At 47.6% G+C, this 13934-nt stretch overlaps 4 protein-coding genes across 4 annotated transcripts; 1 reads left to right on the plus strand and 3 right to left on the minus strand.

Annotated features, from left to right (window-relative positions):
- Nucleotides 1-1340: 1340 nt before the first annotated feature.
- Nucleotides 1341-1532, minus strand: FOXG_21347 (uncharacterized protein; the record flags this gene model as incomplete). Its single annotated transcript, XM_018401680.1, has 1 exon — nucleotides 1341-1532. The coding sequence occupies one exon, from the start codon at nucleotides 1530-1532 to the stop codon at nucleotides 1341-1343; it is 192 nt and encodes a 63-aa protein (XP_018253541.1).
- Nucleotides 1533-3947: 2415 nt separating this feature from the next.
- Nucleotides 3948-5497, minus strand: FOXG_21348 (uncharacterized protein; the record flags this gene model as incomplete). Its single annotated transcript, XM_018401681.1, has 3 exons — nucleotides 3948-4013; nucleotides 4063-4130; nucleotides 5092-5497. The coding sequence occupies 3 exons, from the start codon at nucleotides 5495-5497 to the stop codon at nucleotides 3948-3950; spliced, it is 540 nt and encodes a 179-aa protein (XP_018253542.1).
- Nucleotides 5498-7196: 1699 nt separating this feature from the next.
- Nucleotides 7197-9168, minus strand: FOXG_14028 (mitochondrial chaperone BCS1; the record flags this gene model as incomplete). The annotated part of the gene is made up of 3 exons (XM_018394095.1): nucleotides 7197-8398; nucleotides 8451-8610; nucleotides 8659-9168. 3 exons carry the CDS (start codon nucleotides 9166-9168, stop codon nucleotides 7197-7199), a joined length of 1872 nt encoding a protein of 623 aa, XP_018253543.1.
- Nucleotides 9169-10921: 1753 nt separating this feature from the next.
- FOXG_14029 (uncharacterized protein) lies at nucleotides 10922-12186 on the plus strand (the record flags this gene model as incomplete). The annotated part of the gene is made up of 4 exons (XM_018394096.1): nucleotides 10922-11117; nucleotides 11214-11446; nucleotides 11615-11795; nucleotides 11864-12186. The coding sequence occupies 4 exons, from the start codon at nucleotides 10922-10924 to the stop codon at nucleotides 12184-12186; spliced, it is 933 nt and encodes a 310-aa protein (XP_018253544.1).
- Between the last annotated feature and the right edge of the window lie 1748 nt (nucleotides 12187-13934).

Genomic DNA, 13934 nt, shown 5'->3' on the forward strand with positions numbered 1-13934 from the left:
CTCGACTGTGTAGGGTTTATTAATAACCTGAACAACAGCACCATGTACAGATGAAAGTACTATATCGTTGACTGGATGATACTAAATTCGCTAACCTCGAACTTTGCCTAGCACTTTCTTATAAAAAGGATTTCTTTTTTAAATTATTTTCCCCTCATTGCTTTGCCGCCATCATGCAACTCCGAAGCAGCTCTTGCTGCACCAATCAGTCTCGCCAAGGAAAGGACAAGCTGCCGCCGATATTGTCTGTCCCATCTAGGCGAGGCCAAAGGGAAGCTCTCAACACAAACGTACCCAGCGCAGCAAGAGAAAGATCTCTAAATAAAGAAAATAAACCACCATTTGTCTCGAGATTAAAGAAGAAGAGAAAGCAACGCAAACCACTACAGGAGTTCAAGGAGAGACTCTTGATCGATGATTTAACTGCAAAACATCACATGGAAATCAGATGAGGGGTATTCAGACTCGATCATGCTATTTCAGGCGCAGTAACAGTGTGCAACCACTGTCAATACGTCTCGGTGTCTTGGCCAGATGCTTGCTTCTCTCAACCTCTTCTCTTCATCCAAGCGGGCCTTTCTTTCCAATTCTTCGAGAGCATTTGAGCCAGACAAGCTTTCCCACAAGCTTCACGGTTAACTTCTGTTGCTTTACCTGGATGGACATGCTCTCATCACCATAGCTAGCATCGCCTTGCCACTCTTGGGAAATGGTCAGCCGATGTATTTATAGCAGATACGAATTAAAGAATTATCCTACTCGGATATTGCGATTCATTCTTCTGGGTCCCTCCGTCCCCGGTACATAAACCGCAGTTTGGTTACCTCATTCCGCATAGTCGCATTGGTATAAATAATGTATGCCTCGACATGAACGAGTTTATACTTCGTGATGGCCTCGACCAGAGGATTGCTGGTATCCCGTTTGAAGTCAGACTCGGATGCATTGGGTAGCATGAGCGAGGTTAATGTCCATATGGCATTCGGTGATGAAAGGGTTTCACCGAGATATTGCTTGTGTTGCGATACGGATTTGAGAGGGTGCTTTCCCGTCATGATACGCTGCAGGGGTTTTAATAAGCCGTGGTTCAACCTTGGAAGCCAAGACAACTGCAACGGATGAAGCTCAAGGGGCAAATGGAGCAGCGGATACTGCTAACAGGGCTTTCTCAAGGATGCAGCCGTGTTGCATGGAAGTTGCAGCAGATAGGAAGTTGCTGCCTCACCGTGAAAGTGCAAAGTCGCGACATGAGAGGGACATGGCCAACATATGTAGAACACTTAATATAGTGGAAGCGTCAGAACTCCCGCAATACTGGCAAACGGCTCAGCGGGAGTATGTTACGTTGCCGTCACTTTGTCGTGTTTGCTAGCGCCAACCAATATGCCAAGGATCACCTGGACAATCATGTTCAACAAAGCCTGCATACCCTTCCTCTTCATCTCGTTCCTCTTCTGTCCTTGCTCCTGCTTCCATTGGCTGTTCTTGTAGATAAATGGATCGGCTGCCTCTCTGTATTTGTTTTCCTTCATCGGATATCCAATGGGTTCTGGCTCACTACGAGACGATCTCATCAAACAAAAACCATACAGATTCGTGTGACTTGAACTTGATGGCGTGAATCGAGGCCAGGGTATTGCATGAGGTAGATAGAGTGTGAACTACGGGATTACCCTGTAAGAAGCCATGGCAATTCGCCTTCCATGGCCGCATGTTGACGGTAAAGATGAGTCTTGCACCGGATCGATATGTAGTCAAGCCACTCCACCCCACTGTCGTCGCTACCTGTAGACGACGCCATCTCTCGTTTCATACCAACCTCGGCATCGCTGGCTACGCGTGAGCGGGGAAAATAACAATGCATTGACTTGAGAGTTGGCAAATCTTGACAACCGGCATGAACGTCTACAAATGTCAGAATAAAAGCCAGCGCCAGTTCATCTAAGCGAGAGGTGAGAGACAGGGAGACACAAAAACAAAAAGGGGTATCAATCACTATTGGATCAATCAGTCATTGCCAAGGCTCAACCACGATTCTCGAGGGCCATTGCTCAGAGTAAACGTATTCATGCCGTATGGTGCTTTCTCCTAAAACGAGGAGGTTTTGCAATACGTCGATGTATTGTATCCAAGTAGCTGTCTGTTGCCCTCTTAGCCCTTTCATCTGATATGATCCGGATAAATTCTGAGAGGCTGCGTTAGAGCATTTTAGTAATGAATAGCAGGCTTTAGCTATACAATGAGGGAATTGTTTCTCACCGATTCAAAATGTCATCCTCCAGTCTTCGTAGGCTTTGGCCTCGGTGGCGGCCTAGGTGAGCCCGTTGTGTCATACGCCCCGCGACCCATGGATGAGCCTTTCCTTGATGATAGTTTTTGGAATGGGCTTGACAACTTACGGTAGGTAAGCATGGTCTGATGGCTTCGATGCGTCAGGGGCACCTTTATATAAGTCCGACGTAGCTAGATTCGCCTGCAAGTAGTTTATCATGCGAAAAAGGAGACGGTGAAGAATAAGTTCCGCGTTGGAGCTTGGAAGACTGACCTCCTTAAAGCTAGATTAGGGTGGTTAAAGTTTGATTCTGACGTTGTCCCTGTGCTCTCGTCACAGTGAATTGAATGCTTTCATACTGTCGAACAGCGTGCGCGCTCCAAGTAGCGATTGAGTCTGTGTCAGAGAGCCCACCTTCTACATGAAAACGACGTAGCGCTGTACCTTTATACAACAAGCCTATACTCTGTTAATTCTATGTTTAAGAAACTGTGCTGTTTTGCTTTAATCGTCAAAGCTTCCCTTGCTCCTCGGAAGTGATGTCTCTCGAAAATGGAGACTACTGAGGGATGATACTGAGACTACTGGTACTCAGTTAAGTAAAGCCTCCCAAGCAACGTGATTGGCATCATAAACGGCAGAAAGCGCAAACCGTTTGTCCACTAGAGTACTGCCACTTTGAACCTTCACCTGATCCGTCAATTGACACTTTGCCATTTATCTGCTAGTGTTTTATCTGGCTACGAACCGTTGATGCAGCCTTAAGCGCGCATTAGAGACACTTCCTACCGGGAACATCTCCCTTGCCAGGTGCACGGTCATAGGCGGAAGAGCCACTTGGCAGTCCCAGATAGGAAGGTCGCTTCGTTACTTTATTATCTAGCATTCCAAGGGACCTTTTTGTTTGCATGGATGGTCAAGAGAGGGTGGGGGTGTGCATAATCGACGTTTCGCCGAATTATTTCCTGCTCCAAAATACCCATTTTAAGGTATTTACACTAGCTATGAGGCGCTCCTGTCGCGTTGTTTCCTTTTGCTGTGGCGTTTGACTCATCCATGACTGGTGAACTCGACCAACGCATGTGTCAAACGTCCGTTAGGTCGATTCCTTTCTTCTTCCTTTTTAGTTTAGTACTGATGTGTGTTCCTTTTCTCCGAGATGGTCTTACTTACGCCATCTCTAGAGCCTTGGCAAAGCTATTAGCCTCTACTGGGCAGCTGTGCGGCTAGACTGATTGACACGCCCAGCCGGTTCAGGCAATATAAGACGTGTGATGGCCAGTAGTGGCTGTAGACGGTCAGTGCGCCAACACTGTGGTAGGGCTGATCATATGATATACAATCCTCGAACACCAGGAGAAGAGGTTCCGCCAAGCTGGCTTCCGCACAAGTTCAGGTCGACCGAGGACAGCGCAGGGCGCGTTCAGGCCGAACATGTACGATCAGTGGGCGAGCACAAATGTTGGCAAGACCATCTGGAATTACACCTCGTCATCACCAAAGCCAAATGAGTCACGGAATGATAAATGGCTGATGAACAGTCGAGCGCTCATACTCTATAAATCCACCGGCATCAGACGCACCTTCAAGTGTGCATCGACCAAGCCAACTGTAGATGAGGATACAATATCAGTGCATTGGCACCGCTGATTTCCCAAACATTATCACTGGATTACTAAGAGCGGCCTAGGGTCTCATTTACTTGAACGGTGCCGCCGATTTCAAAGGTAGGTCGTGGACTCTGGTTGCGGCTGGTTTACGTGACCTCCACTGATCTAGGAAGTAATTACCGCTTCCTTCTTTGGCTGTGGCCTACTTTTATTGCCAAGTGTATGATACCAAGCCAGGACTCTATCGGCTAATAGAAGGAACACGTACGGTATCATTTCCTTGTTTTCACACAAGTATCATTCGTTTTGGTTATGTCCTCACTTTGGTTTCGGAAGGGGACCGGCACATCGCCAGGACCGTGTACGTGAAATGAGAATCGGTTTATAAAGTCTCCAGGACAGAGACAATGATGGTGCTGCTAGGGTAGCACATAAGCCTAGATATACTACACGGGGTGGGCCCGATTGATATTCGACAATTATATTCGATGACAGACCTGGATTTCCAACTCTGTCCAAGCACTATAATCAGTGTTTGACTCATGTAACCCCCTTAAGTCTAGTTCCTCGATCTTTAGTCCCAATGCCTCTGAGACCGACGAAAACACAGAAGGAAGAATCGACTTTTATGTCGAAGCAGTTCACTGCGATCACACTACGGGTCATGCCTCTTAGGTGTAATGAGAGAGCAGGAAGTCAAGATCCGCTTCCATTCTTGAGCGAGTTAGTTATAATATCTCTATATAGCGCCGATTATAGAAACTGATTTCTCAAAATAAGAAGTTGGAATACATAAAGTCTATTAAATGCGACCAAGAACACACCGATAGTTGGTCTTCAAAGAGGCAAGTGTACAGCCATTAATGTATTGAAACGAATGTAATAATACGCCCTCAAGCATTTTGCCAAAGGTATTGCTTTCGAAGCAAGTCGCTGCGCCTACTATTTCAGAATGATTTATAAGGCATGAACGAGGTCAGGAATGGAGACTGCAGAGGCAGCACGTAACAACTTCGTGTACAGTGTAAACATACATAGACATGCTAGAAACAAATTCACCCTGAAGTCACCGGCACATCCTCGCTCCATCAAAACGCCGACTGGAGGGAGAATGAGCGCGAAGATGATGTTGCAAATGCCACTAATAGGGTTTAGCAGTTGTATCTAAGCTAGATATATACGAGACAGGGGGAAAGGGCAATAACTTACGTGAAGTCGCGACCGACGCCCTGTCCTGGAAATATGGAGCCAGTGTGACAAGGCTTTTTAAGGCCGAGTCAAAGCTAAGTAAAGCCTCCTCAACCGGCTCATTTTCTTGGAGCAGATTCAAGCAGTCTTCCAGTGATTGAAACAGCATAACAAGGTTTGCTTTGACTAAGAAAAGAAGGGTCTCTTGTTCGCTTAGCCTCGAATCCAGCGAGGCTTCCAAACGAGCCAAAGCATCGATTCCGTGGATCCAGAGATTGAAATCGGCCAGGCGATACACTAATCGCTCATCATCAGACGTTTGCTGATTGGACAGACCGGGGTCGGTAGAGCGAAAAGTCAAGCATAGCTGGAAGGCTTTAAGACACTCAATTGAAAGGTCCCGTGCACTCAAATTCAGGTGATCCATAATTTCGAAGCCCGAAATGAACAGTTGCGCATTTTTTACGTAGGGCGGAAGATCGGGTTGCTGAAATGAGGATGATGAGACGGCACGAACATGGCGAAGAGCTGAGTATTTATTGTCGACTACCCTCACGTGACCTCAGCAACAGGTGATCTTCAGCCGCACCAAAACAGGTCATCAACCCTCCACTCGACATAGCTCAGCCTCGCGAAGAGAGAAACATGAGGCCGGCGAAATGCCGCCTGAACGCTTCATCGCGTGCGACGTGGTTACACGAGTGGCCGAAACTGTCTACGCTCTGGTGATGTAATGCGGCATTCGTCAGCGACAACGACTTGCGGGGGAAGTTGGAACAAGGCTGGGGCAAACAGCCCAAGAATCTTTCCCTGGTTATGAGCCTGATGATGCGGCTGCAAAGCTGCTGCATACCCTGTTTGAGGTTTGCATGGTGTGTTACTTGTCCATGATGTGAGACATTGGCTGAGGTGCATAGTTTCCGACTTCGGCCGGGAGTCAGATAATACCAATTATATACACATTGTGACGCTAGCCAGATTAGATTACAGGTCATGATTGAAGAAATCCATACCTTTGTCCATTGTCACCGACAAAACACTCCCAAACAAAGCCAAGGAGCAGTGCAGCGCGTTTTTGGCAAAATGAAGCCAGGATGAGCCTTGATCAAATCACTGCGGGTCCAAGCCTGCCGGAGCCGGATGGTTTTCTTCAGCATGCCAGCCAGAACCTGTTTGAGGCGCTCCACCAGCATGCAGTTTGCCATCACGCTGGAAAGTAGCCTCAAAAGTCTTGGTTGATTCTCTACCATCACCAACTCGCTCATCCCATCAGGCTTCACCTTGACGCAACGCCGCATATACAAAGTAAACATGCGCAGTTTGAAGTTGTCATCTTTTCCGAGGACATGAGCCACTGGCAGCATTTATGACTGGGTATTCCTATGTGAGTCTAATGTTAAGTGCACTTGCTATCCCACTAACCAGAACGAGGCAAACAAAAGGCCATGTTGGTGCTGTCAAGTTCTCCAACATTTCCAATGACGAAGAGGGAGACAACAGGATTTCAACTCTGAAACACATCAGTTCAGACTACTTCTGCCAAGTCTTGAACCATCGGCTTTTTGCCAAAGTCAATCTCAACGTCGCCAAAGGCGTTGGTCTTTAATGTCTTGGCAAGGACAATTACATAAAGTTACCCTATGGCCCTTGTGTCCCGAGTTGTCCAAATGTGGCGTGGTTTTCGCCCTCCAACTGCGGTCCTTGATCTCAATTGCTATAAAAAGACTTGAACGGGGAACTTATGGGAACATTGTGCATGGCTCTTTATTGATCATGTAATGGGCCCATAAAGTATATGTAGTAGCATGAAAGGAACGTATCTAAAGTGAGCTGCCGACAAACAACATTTAGTCACCGAGAGTTCGCGTCTGACAGCTCAAAAGAGCCCTCCCGTAAGACGTGGAGTTTCCGCACGGAAGGGTTTTGTTAATTATGCTTTATTACTACAAAAGGTGAGCGGTCACTCCAACCAGGAATTGGAGCAATCGTTCGGTTCCTTGAAGTGTGGTGAGGAGCAGTTATAGTCAAGCACCTCATCATTATACGACGTCTCCATTCATAGAGAGAAATACAGTCCACGCATCTACAGAAACCGCCAACTTCTGCCAACGCACTATGTTCGGCCTTTATTGGACGGTAGCAACCTTGGAATTGAGCCTTTTCTGCTTGAGAGTCGCCTCAGCCCACGCAGCAGCGTCTCCAAGTGCCTTTTGTGGGTTCTTCTTGCGCTTCAGCAAGAAACCCTGGATTTCTGCCGGCGAGAACATGTCATCCGGAATGAGCCGACCAAAGTCCTGCGAAATCTTCGTAAGCTCCTCATCCGGCAGAGTAGCCTCTTTATCCTGGTTATGCAAGAGACTGCCCTTCAACGCATTCGGTGCTGCTGACCCAGCTTTGGCGTTAGGAACTGGCTTAGTTGGCGAGACCTCGTACATTCGGTAAAAGAGCTGTCTTGCTTGCTCGCTTGTCGCGTTTTTGAAACCGACTTGTAGATCGACTCGTCCTGGTCGAACGAGAGCTTCGTCAAGTGACTCGGGCTTGTTGGTCGTCATGATGAGGATGCGACCCTCGTGTGAAGCAACACCATCGATGGCGTTGAGAAGCCCCGAAAGTGAAATGCTTTCAGCAAACAAGATATTTTTAGTACCCCTGTTGCCTTTCTTCATGTTTCTCCGTCGTCGCTTGTGTCTCCTGTGCCTCTTTGTCCCCTCTTCAGAGCTGTCCGTGTCGCTAGAAGGGCCCTTGGCCTTTTTTGGCTTCGATTTCTTTTCTTCCTTTTCCGTTTTCTCCGTATTTTTGACTTTGCCGTTCACGTCTTCAGAGGCCTCTTCGGTGTCTTCGTCATTTTCGTCATCGTTGGGGCGACACAAACCAGCCGTGTCAATATCTTCCAGAAGAACAACGCAGCGACGAGGAAGTTTTGTAAACATGACAGCCAAATCCCCTTCACTGATGGTAGGGTCTTGTAGGCTGATGACATAGACATCGATACCAAAAACTCCGGCCAATGAAAAAGAGAAACTTGTCTTGCCAGTGCCAGGTGGACCGTGGAAAAGGTAACCTCGACGAAGAGGTATTCCATGAGAAGCGTACCAATTGTAGGCTACAGGGTGCAGATAATCGTTCATATCTCTCAAGATAGCGTGTTTAACTTTGTCTTCGAGAATGACGGTTTTCAAAGGTCTGATTGGTCGTACGGCGACCGGGTGCCACATATTATTAGCCTCAAGACGGCTTTCCGTTATCTTGGGGCGGTAGATCCTTGTTTTGCCACGAGTTTTGAGGAAATGTGCTCTTTTCGCATCTGCAAAAAGCTGTTTGATAGGATCTACCGCTATGTCAGGGGGGACTTGATCTAGCGTCGGAGAGGCATAGCTTACCAACAGACCTGCCAAAACAGGATATTCTCAGTTCTTCAACGTTGCTGGATCCACCCCAACCATTTGTGCTCCTCAATGTATCTTTCGTGCGATGTACTTGAAAATAAGTCCCATTGTGCCAGAATCCTGTCGTACCCATAGCTGGGACATATCGAGGACTCTATGGCATGTTAGTGGTTTCAAACGAGATGCACATAAGAGAACTTACGTAACTGGCCGCATCGCCGGCGAAGTTAAGATACTTGGGTGAATCTTCACTTTCCTCAATACTCGTCGTGGCCATTATTTCAGCAGAGTTCTCCCCGTCCCAGGCACCATGAAAGGTGGTTTGCGCAGCAAGGCGACGATTAGTCGCAACGCCCTGCTGTTCCGAGAGAAACTGTATGAGTGTTGGATAGATCAGATCATGCTCGCTAACGTATATCTCGCACAGAAAGTAAGTGCGCACAAAGTAGTCGATCGTGGCATAGACTTGAACGAAGAGCTTAGACAAGCCCCAGAGGCAGCCAAGGAGGGTTAAGAGCAGGGACGGATCAAGGCCAAGCTGGGCCCCAGTGACACGGTGGAGGAATAGAAATAGCTCAAGCAGAGGTGATGCTTGTCCAGCAGAGAGGAGCAACGTTTCAATCGGGCCCGAGGAGTTTGGTGGCTGGGCAGTGCTGTTGATTGCCTGTAAAAAAGGGGGCCATGCCATCTTGCTCATTTTTGCAATGTCCATAGTGACGAAATAATGATGCTTGGAAGCAAGGTAAATTGTGATGGCTCGGACTTACAGAAGCGGACTTCTTTCTGTTGACAGCAATAATCTTTTAGGAAGTAAAATAACACAATCCAGGCTCTGCTTGTCTGAACCGGCGTGTCGAATACAAGACATGCTCTGGCAGGGTTACAAACCGTCCTCGGGGGCCTCTCCTCTTCTTATACTCAAGAGATCACATCAACTGGCCTCGAGTCGCAGTTGGCGGAGTGAAGTGGGGTCAAGCGGCTCTGCTCTCTGGGATGGGATCAGGCTCTGAGACGATGAGGCTCGAGAATGCCTTACCACTATACCAGAGCCGCAGAACCAATTAAAGGGAGGCTACTTTACTCAAAATGTGGGGACTTGTTGTCGTATTTGGGTTTTGATGGCCGGAAACTTCGCGACGAGCCTCACCCGTTGCGCCCTCGTGTACAAACGTTAGGCCCAACATGTGCCCCGCCGTAGGCTACTCTCCCAATGTGAATGCCTTTAGCCTCCTCGATACCCCTGCCGTCCCCGTATTTCCGCTCCACCGGCAAGGTAATCAATTTCCTCACCGAAGGCCAGGGTCCGGCTTGACGTATCATGTCAGTGCTTATCCCTGAACTCGGCCTACAAGGAAGAAGATGTTTAATGACGGGCGATTTTACTCAAGAAACCATATGAAGATCGACCATGGCGCACCTGGGAGATGCCTGAAAACGGGCTCGATGACGCTAAAGCCCCAGGGACCCTTGATCCCAAGCAGCGTGTATCTCAGGGGGCTAGTCAGGGCTGAAACATGAGGCTGAGGAACTTCGCTTTCGGACACCACTGTACCCCTGAGGCTGGCTGGCATAATATTGCTCCTAGACAGGCTCTCGCTGTTCTGAAGCTTGGCTATTTCTGGACTAGTGTTTGTTCTTCTATCTCTATCGAGGGTGTATCTATCTGTGTCCGAAAATGGATGTGTTGGTCAACCTCGATGCCTGGAGCGTCCATCCAATCGGAACGTAAAGTAATTGTTTGTAGCTGTAGGCCCCCACCATACCTAAAACAAAGAGAGTGTGTCAGAAAATGGAAATTATCTGCGGACTATACTGTACCTATATTTTAATCGCGCCACTTCCTATTAGAATTGAGATAAGTTCGTGATGACAAGATAGCTGGAGGCGGAGCAGAACAAAAGTGTAAATAAGGAGGTCGTTTGAGAATAGCATTTGTAGAAGAAATACGACGAGGACCAATAGGGTGAAGAATAATCATGACGAGAACCAATAATGGCTTCGGCTCTTTTGCTCTTTTCCCCCGTTTATAAATCATCGGCGACTGGGCTTAGTCGGGGGTACCGATCAGCGAAGCAAGCATGGCCTTCCATTCTAAGCGAGAAGGACAGGTATGGGCCCATATCCAAGCCGGCAAACGCAGTAATGTGACTTAATGACAAGATACAGGGATCCCGCGTTTGTATATCTCTGCCTTGTCCGTGCAGCCTGAAGTATGCCAAGCTTTTCGCTTCACGTTGACGCCTCCTTTTGCACCTCTGAATCTGAGGAGCGAGACCCATTTTACTTCTGGGGTCAGAGCAGAGTCACACTATATTAAGATGTCACTCCCCCACATATCATCCGCGGCCACCGATATAAATCAGTCTTTTTTCTCTCAAGCATCACTACTACTACTTCTCCCCGCCGCCGGCAAACACCAGCTTGACTTTGGTCTAAGTTAAACCTCGTTGGTCATTTTCTCAATTATGGAGCTCGCGCAGTCCGGTTCGCAGGCAGATCACATATCTGCTGCGCAATATCCCGCCGGGCAGGAAGTCAGCTCCTCGACATCGAGGAGTCCCACCTCCAATTACGGCAATCCCCCCCATTCAGCCCCATCAGGGTCTTTCCTACAGAGCGCCCAGCGTTCATACTACCATGACAACGACACCAAAATCAAAGGTATAACACATTGACAGAACACTCCGCCAATGACACAGCCAGATAGGTGCAACCATCAGACTCACCCGGTCAAATCTGACAACAATGCTCCTACAGATCCGCCCATCGCCGCTCCGAACACAACCTACGCGTCCTATGGGCAGAATTCAACTCATGCGCCCAGCCCAGAAATGAGACACAGCTATTCTTATCCCGGCGGCGGCATGTATGCGTTGCCCCGACCAGATTGGCCTGGCTACGTTCGGAATGGCGGTGCGCCTCTGACTCTCGGCCCTCCGGCTTATGCTCCGAATCCTGCCTCAACGTCATCACAAACACGGCCTAGCAATGTATGTTCAACTCGCGCAGACGAGCACAAGAGGATCTAGAACTCAGTGAAGTGAAAGACGCGTATATTGATGCAGTTGGGACGCGTTAAATCCATCGAGGTTCACTTCATATATAGATCATCTGCATTATGATATATGAACCATCACCAAGTCTAACATGTTGACTAGGGTTACTCCTTCGTTCAAGTTCCATCCGTTCCAGAGAAAAAGAGAACTCGACGACGTCCCGACCAGATTGACCGCATCTACAAGTGTGGATGGAATGGCTGTGACAAGGCATACGGCACACTGAACCACTTGAACGCTCACGTTACCATGCAGTCCCACGGACAGAAGCGAGTACCTGGAGGTAAGCCGCTCACAGCTGCAGACTCGTTTCGTTAATGAAGACCGCATGTGCCTAACTCATGTCTCTAGAATTCAAGAAGATCCGCGAGGAGTGGAAACAGAGGAAAAAGGAAGAAGCAGCCAATCGGAAGCACCAAGGGGAGCGACAACACCAGGCCGCAACCGCAGCTGCAGCTCAAAATGGAGGTTGCGAGTCTTGGGAACCATGTGTCCCATCTTACGCCGGCCTAAATGTTCCATTGTGTCCAAGGAGATACCAGCTTGGTCCCCAACAGCATTTCATAGCCCAAAAAAGCACATACGACCCTCATCAACACTCTCAAAGTTGCGAACAACCCAGCCAGTTTCCTTCTTCGCCTTACGACATACAAAGACTGGGTGTGGCTTCGTGATTCAATCACTCAGGCTTAGCAGATGGTTGTAGTTCTTGAGACGGCCGAGGCGGATGGTCGAACCAGATATGATATTTGCCAATTGATTCCTGTTTCATTTCAATCCCCATAATCTCTAGACCAGCTACTGGACACTCTATGTACTCTGCTGTATACTCTTCTAGTTATGTAGCAATTCTTTTATTAGTTTCAGGTATATTTGAGCTTATACATATACATTCTTCCACAAGACAGTGGGCTAGGGAGCCACAACATTTTATCGTGGACTTAGGCATGATGTGAAAGGTTCCCATACCTGAATTGATGCAATTTAAATAAACTTATAGGAGAGCCATAAGAGAAGAAACGTTCACAATAAGCAGAGTCTTTTTAACAACTCTGCTATATTCCTGACAATAGATGTCACTAATGAAACAACATGCAAAGTGCCAAGAATGCCGTGGCCTATCTACCAATGCGCTCTTCTCACGATCACAATGGGTCGCTTGTTGTCAACAACATACCTGTCGATAACGTAAGCTGATTTTCAATCGACAAGTGTATTTGCATATATAATATGGAGGACCCGAAATTCCTAGTCTAGCATCTATACTGTCCCAGATTTCCAAGTTTCAACCATAGGCTGGAAGAGGTTTTCAAACCTTAGAATCATTGCTGAGGATATAGATGGATCTGCAACATGTTGAAGACACTAACTATGAGATCCTTCCTTGCAAAATGTTCATTTCAGCGCTCCATGATCTGCTGCGGTTTCTGTTGTTTTGTCTTCATCCATATCTAGTGGTGACGTTAGCAATATACTCTTGTACCTATAGCCAGATCCAAAGGCTCACTCTCTGCTTTCTTTAATGTTGCTTTGCAAGCACTGCAAGTTTTGGTTTGAGTTTTGGGTTTCCCCTTCTCACCATCGTTGTGGCTTCCTCCTACTTCAGCACAAAGACTTTTAAAGTCGCCAATATATGCATGGCATTCGTTGCAGACATACCGTACGATAGCGTACATAGTAGTAACTAGAAGGTAAGGATGGTGAACAACATGCTATAGTAGAAAAGGGTTACTCGCAAAGAATAAACTTAACCCTAAGACTATACGGAGAGTATGACCAATAACCGCCAACTGCGATAGACAAATAATTGTTTACAACACCTTCCGTGCTCCAGTCGACCGATGGCTGTCTATATATACCATATCAGAGCTTATCTCCTTTCTGGCCCTTAACCAGATCAGCAACGTTCACGTGGAGTTTTTGTTGACAAGTCTCTCATCCCTGTCTGTCTCCAACATGCTCCACCAAGCTAACGGATGTGGCCTATCGGGTTGTCTCCACAACGCCAGTCATCCAGGACTAGCGTTGCACTACTAATTTTGGGAGGTCTGAACGAGGTTTCGGTGTGCGCGCCAACGCCAGCTTCACACCACCCAAGAAGCAACGGTTTGATCATGGCAAAAGAGGCCAACAATGAAGATTCTGTCCCTAACCCTCTTATCTTTGACGCCTGTGCTGTAGAAAATTTAATGTATTTGCCGACGTGAGGTACTGTAATATTCCGCTGATGAGTGAATCCCAAGGTAGCTGAACCTTCTTGTGGATGATATCCTAGCTTTGCCATGGAGAGCTTTCCACAACTTTTGGTGTACGCCGATGCCTAACTTTAACTTCTTGCTTTTTGTCCTATTTTTATTCAATTCACAATTCTGCGACCACGATCTTTCGGTGCGCGGAACACACAGATACGGCGACATTGACC

This window comes from Fusarium oxysporum, chromosome 6, assembly GCF_000149955.1.
Source record: "Fusarium oxysporum f. sp. lycopersici 4287 chromosome 6, whole genome shotgun sequence".
NCBI lineage: Eukaryota > Fungi > Ascomycota > Sordariomycetes > Hypocreales > Nectriaceae > Fusarium > Fusarium oxysporum.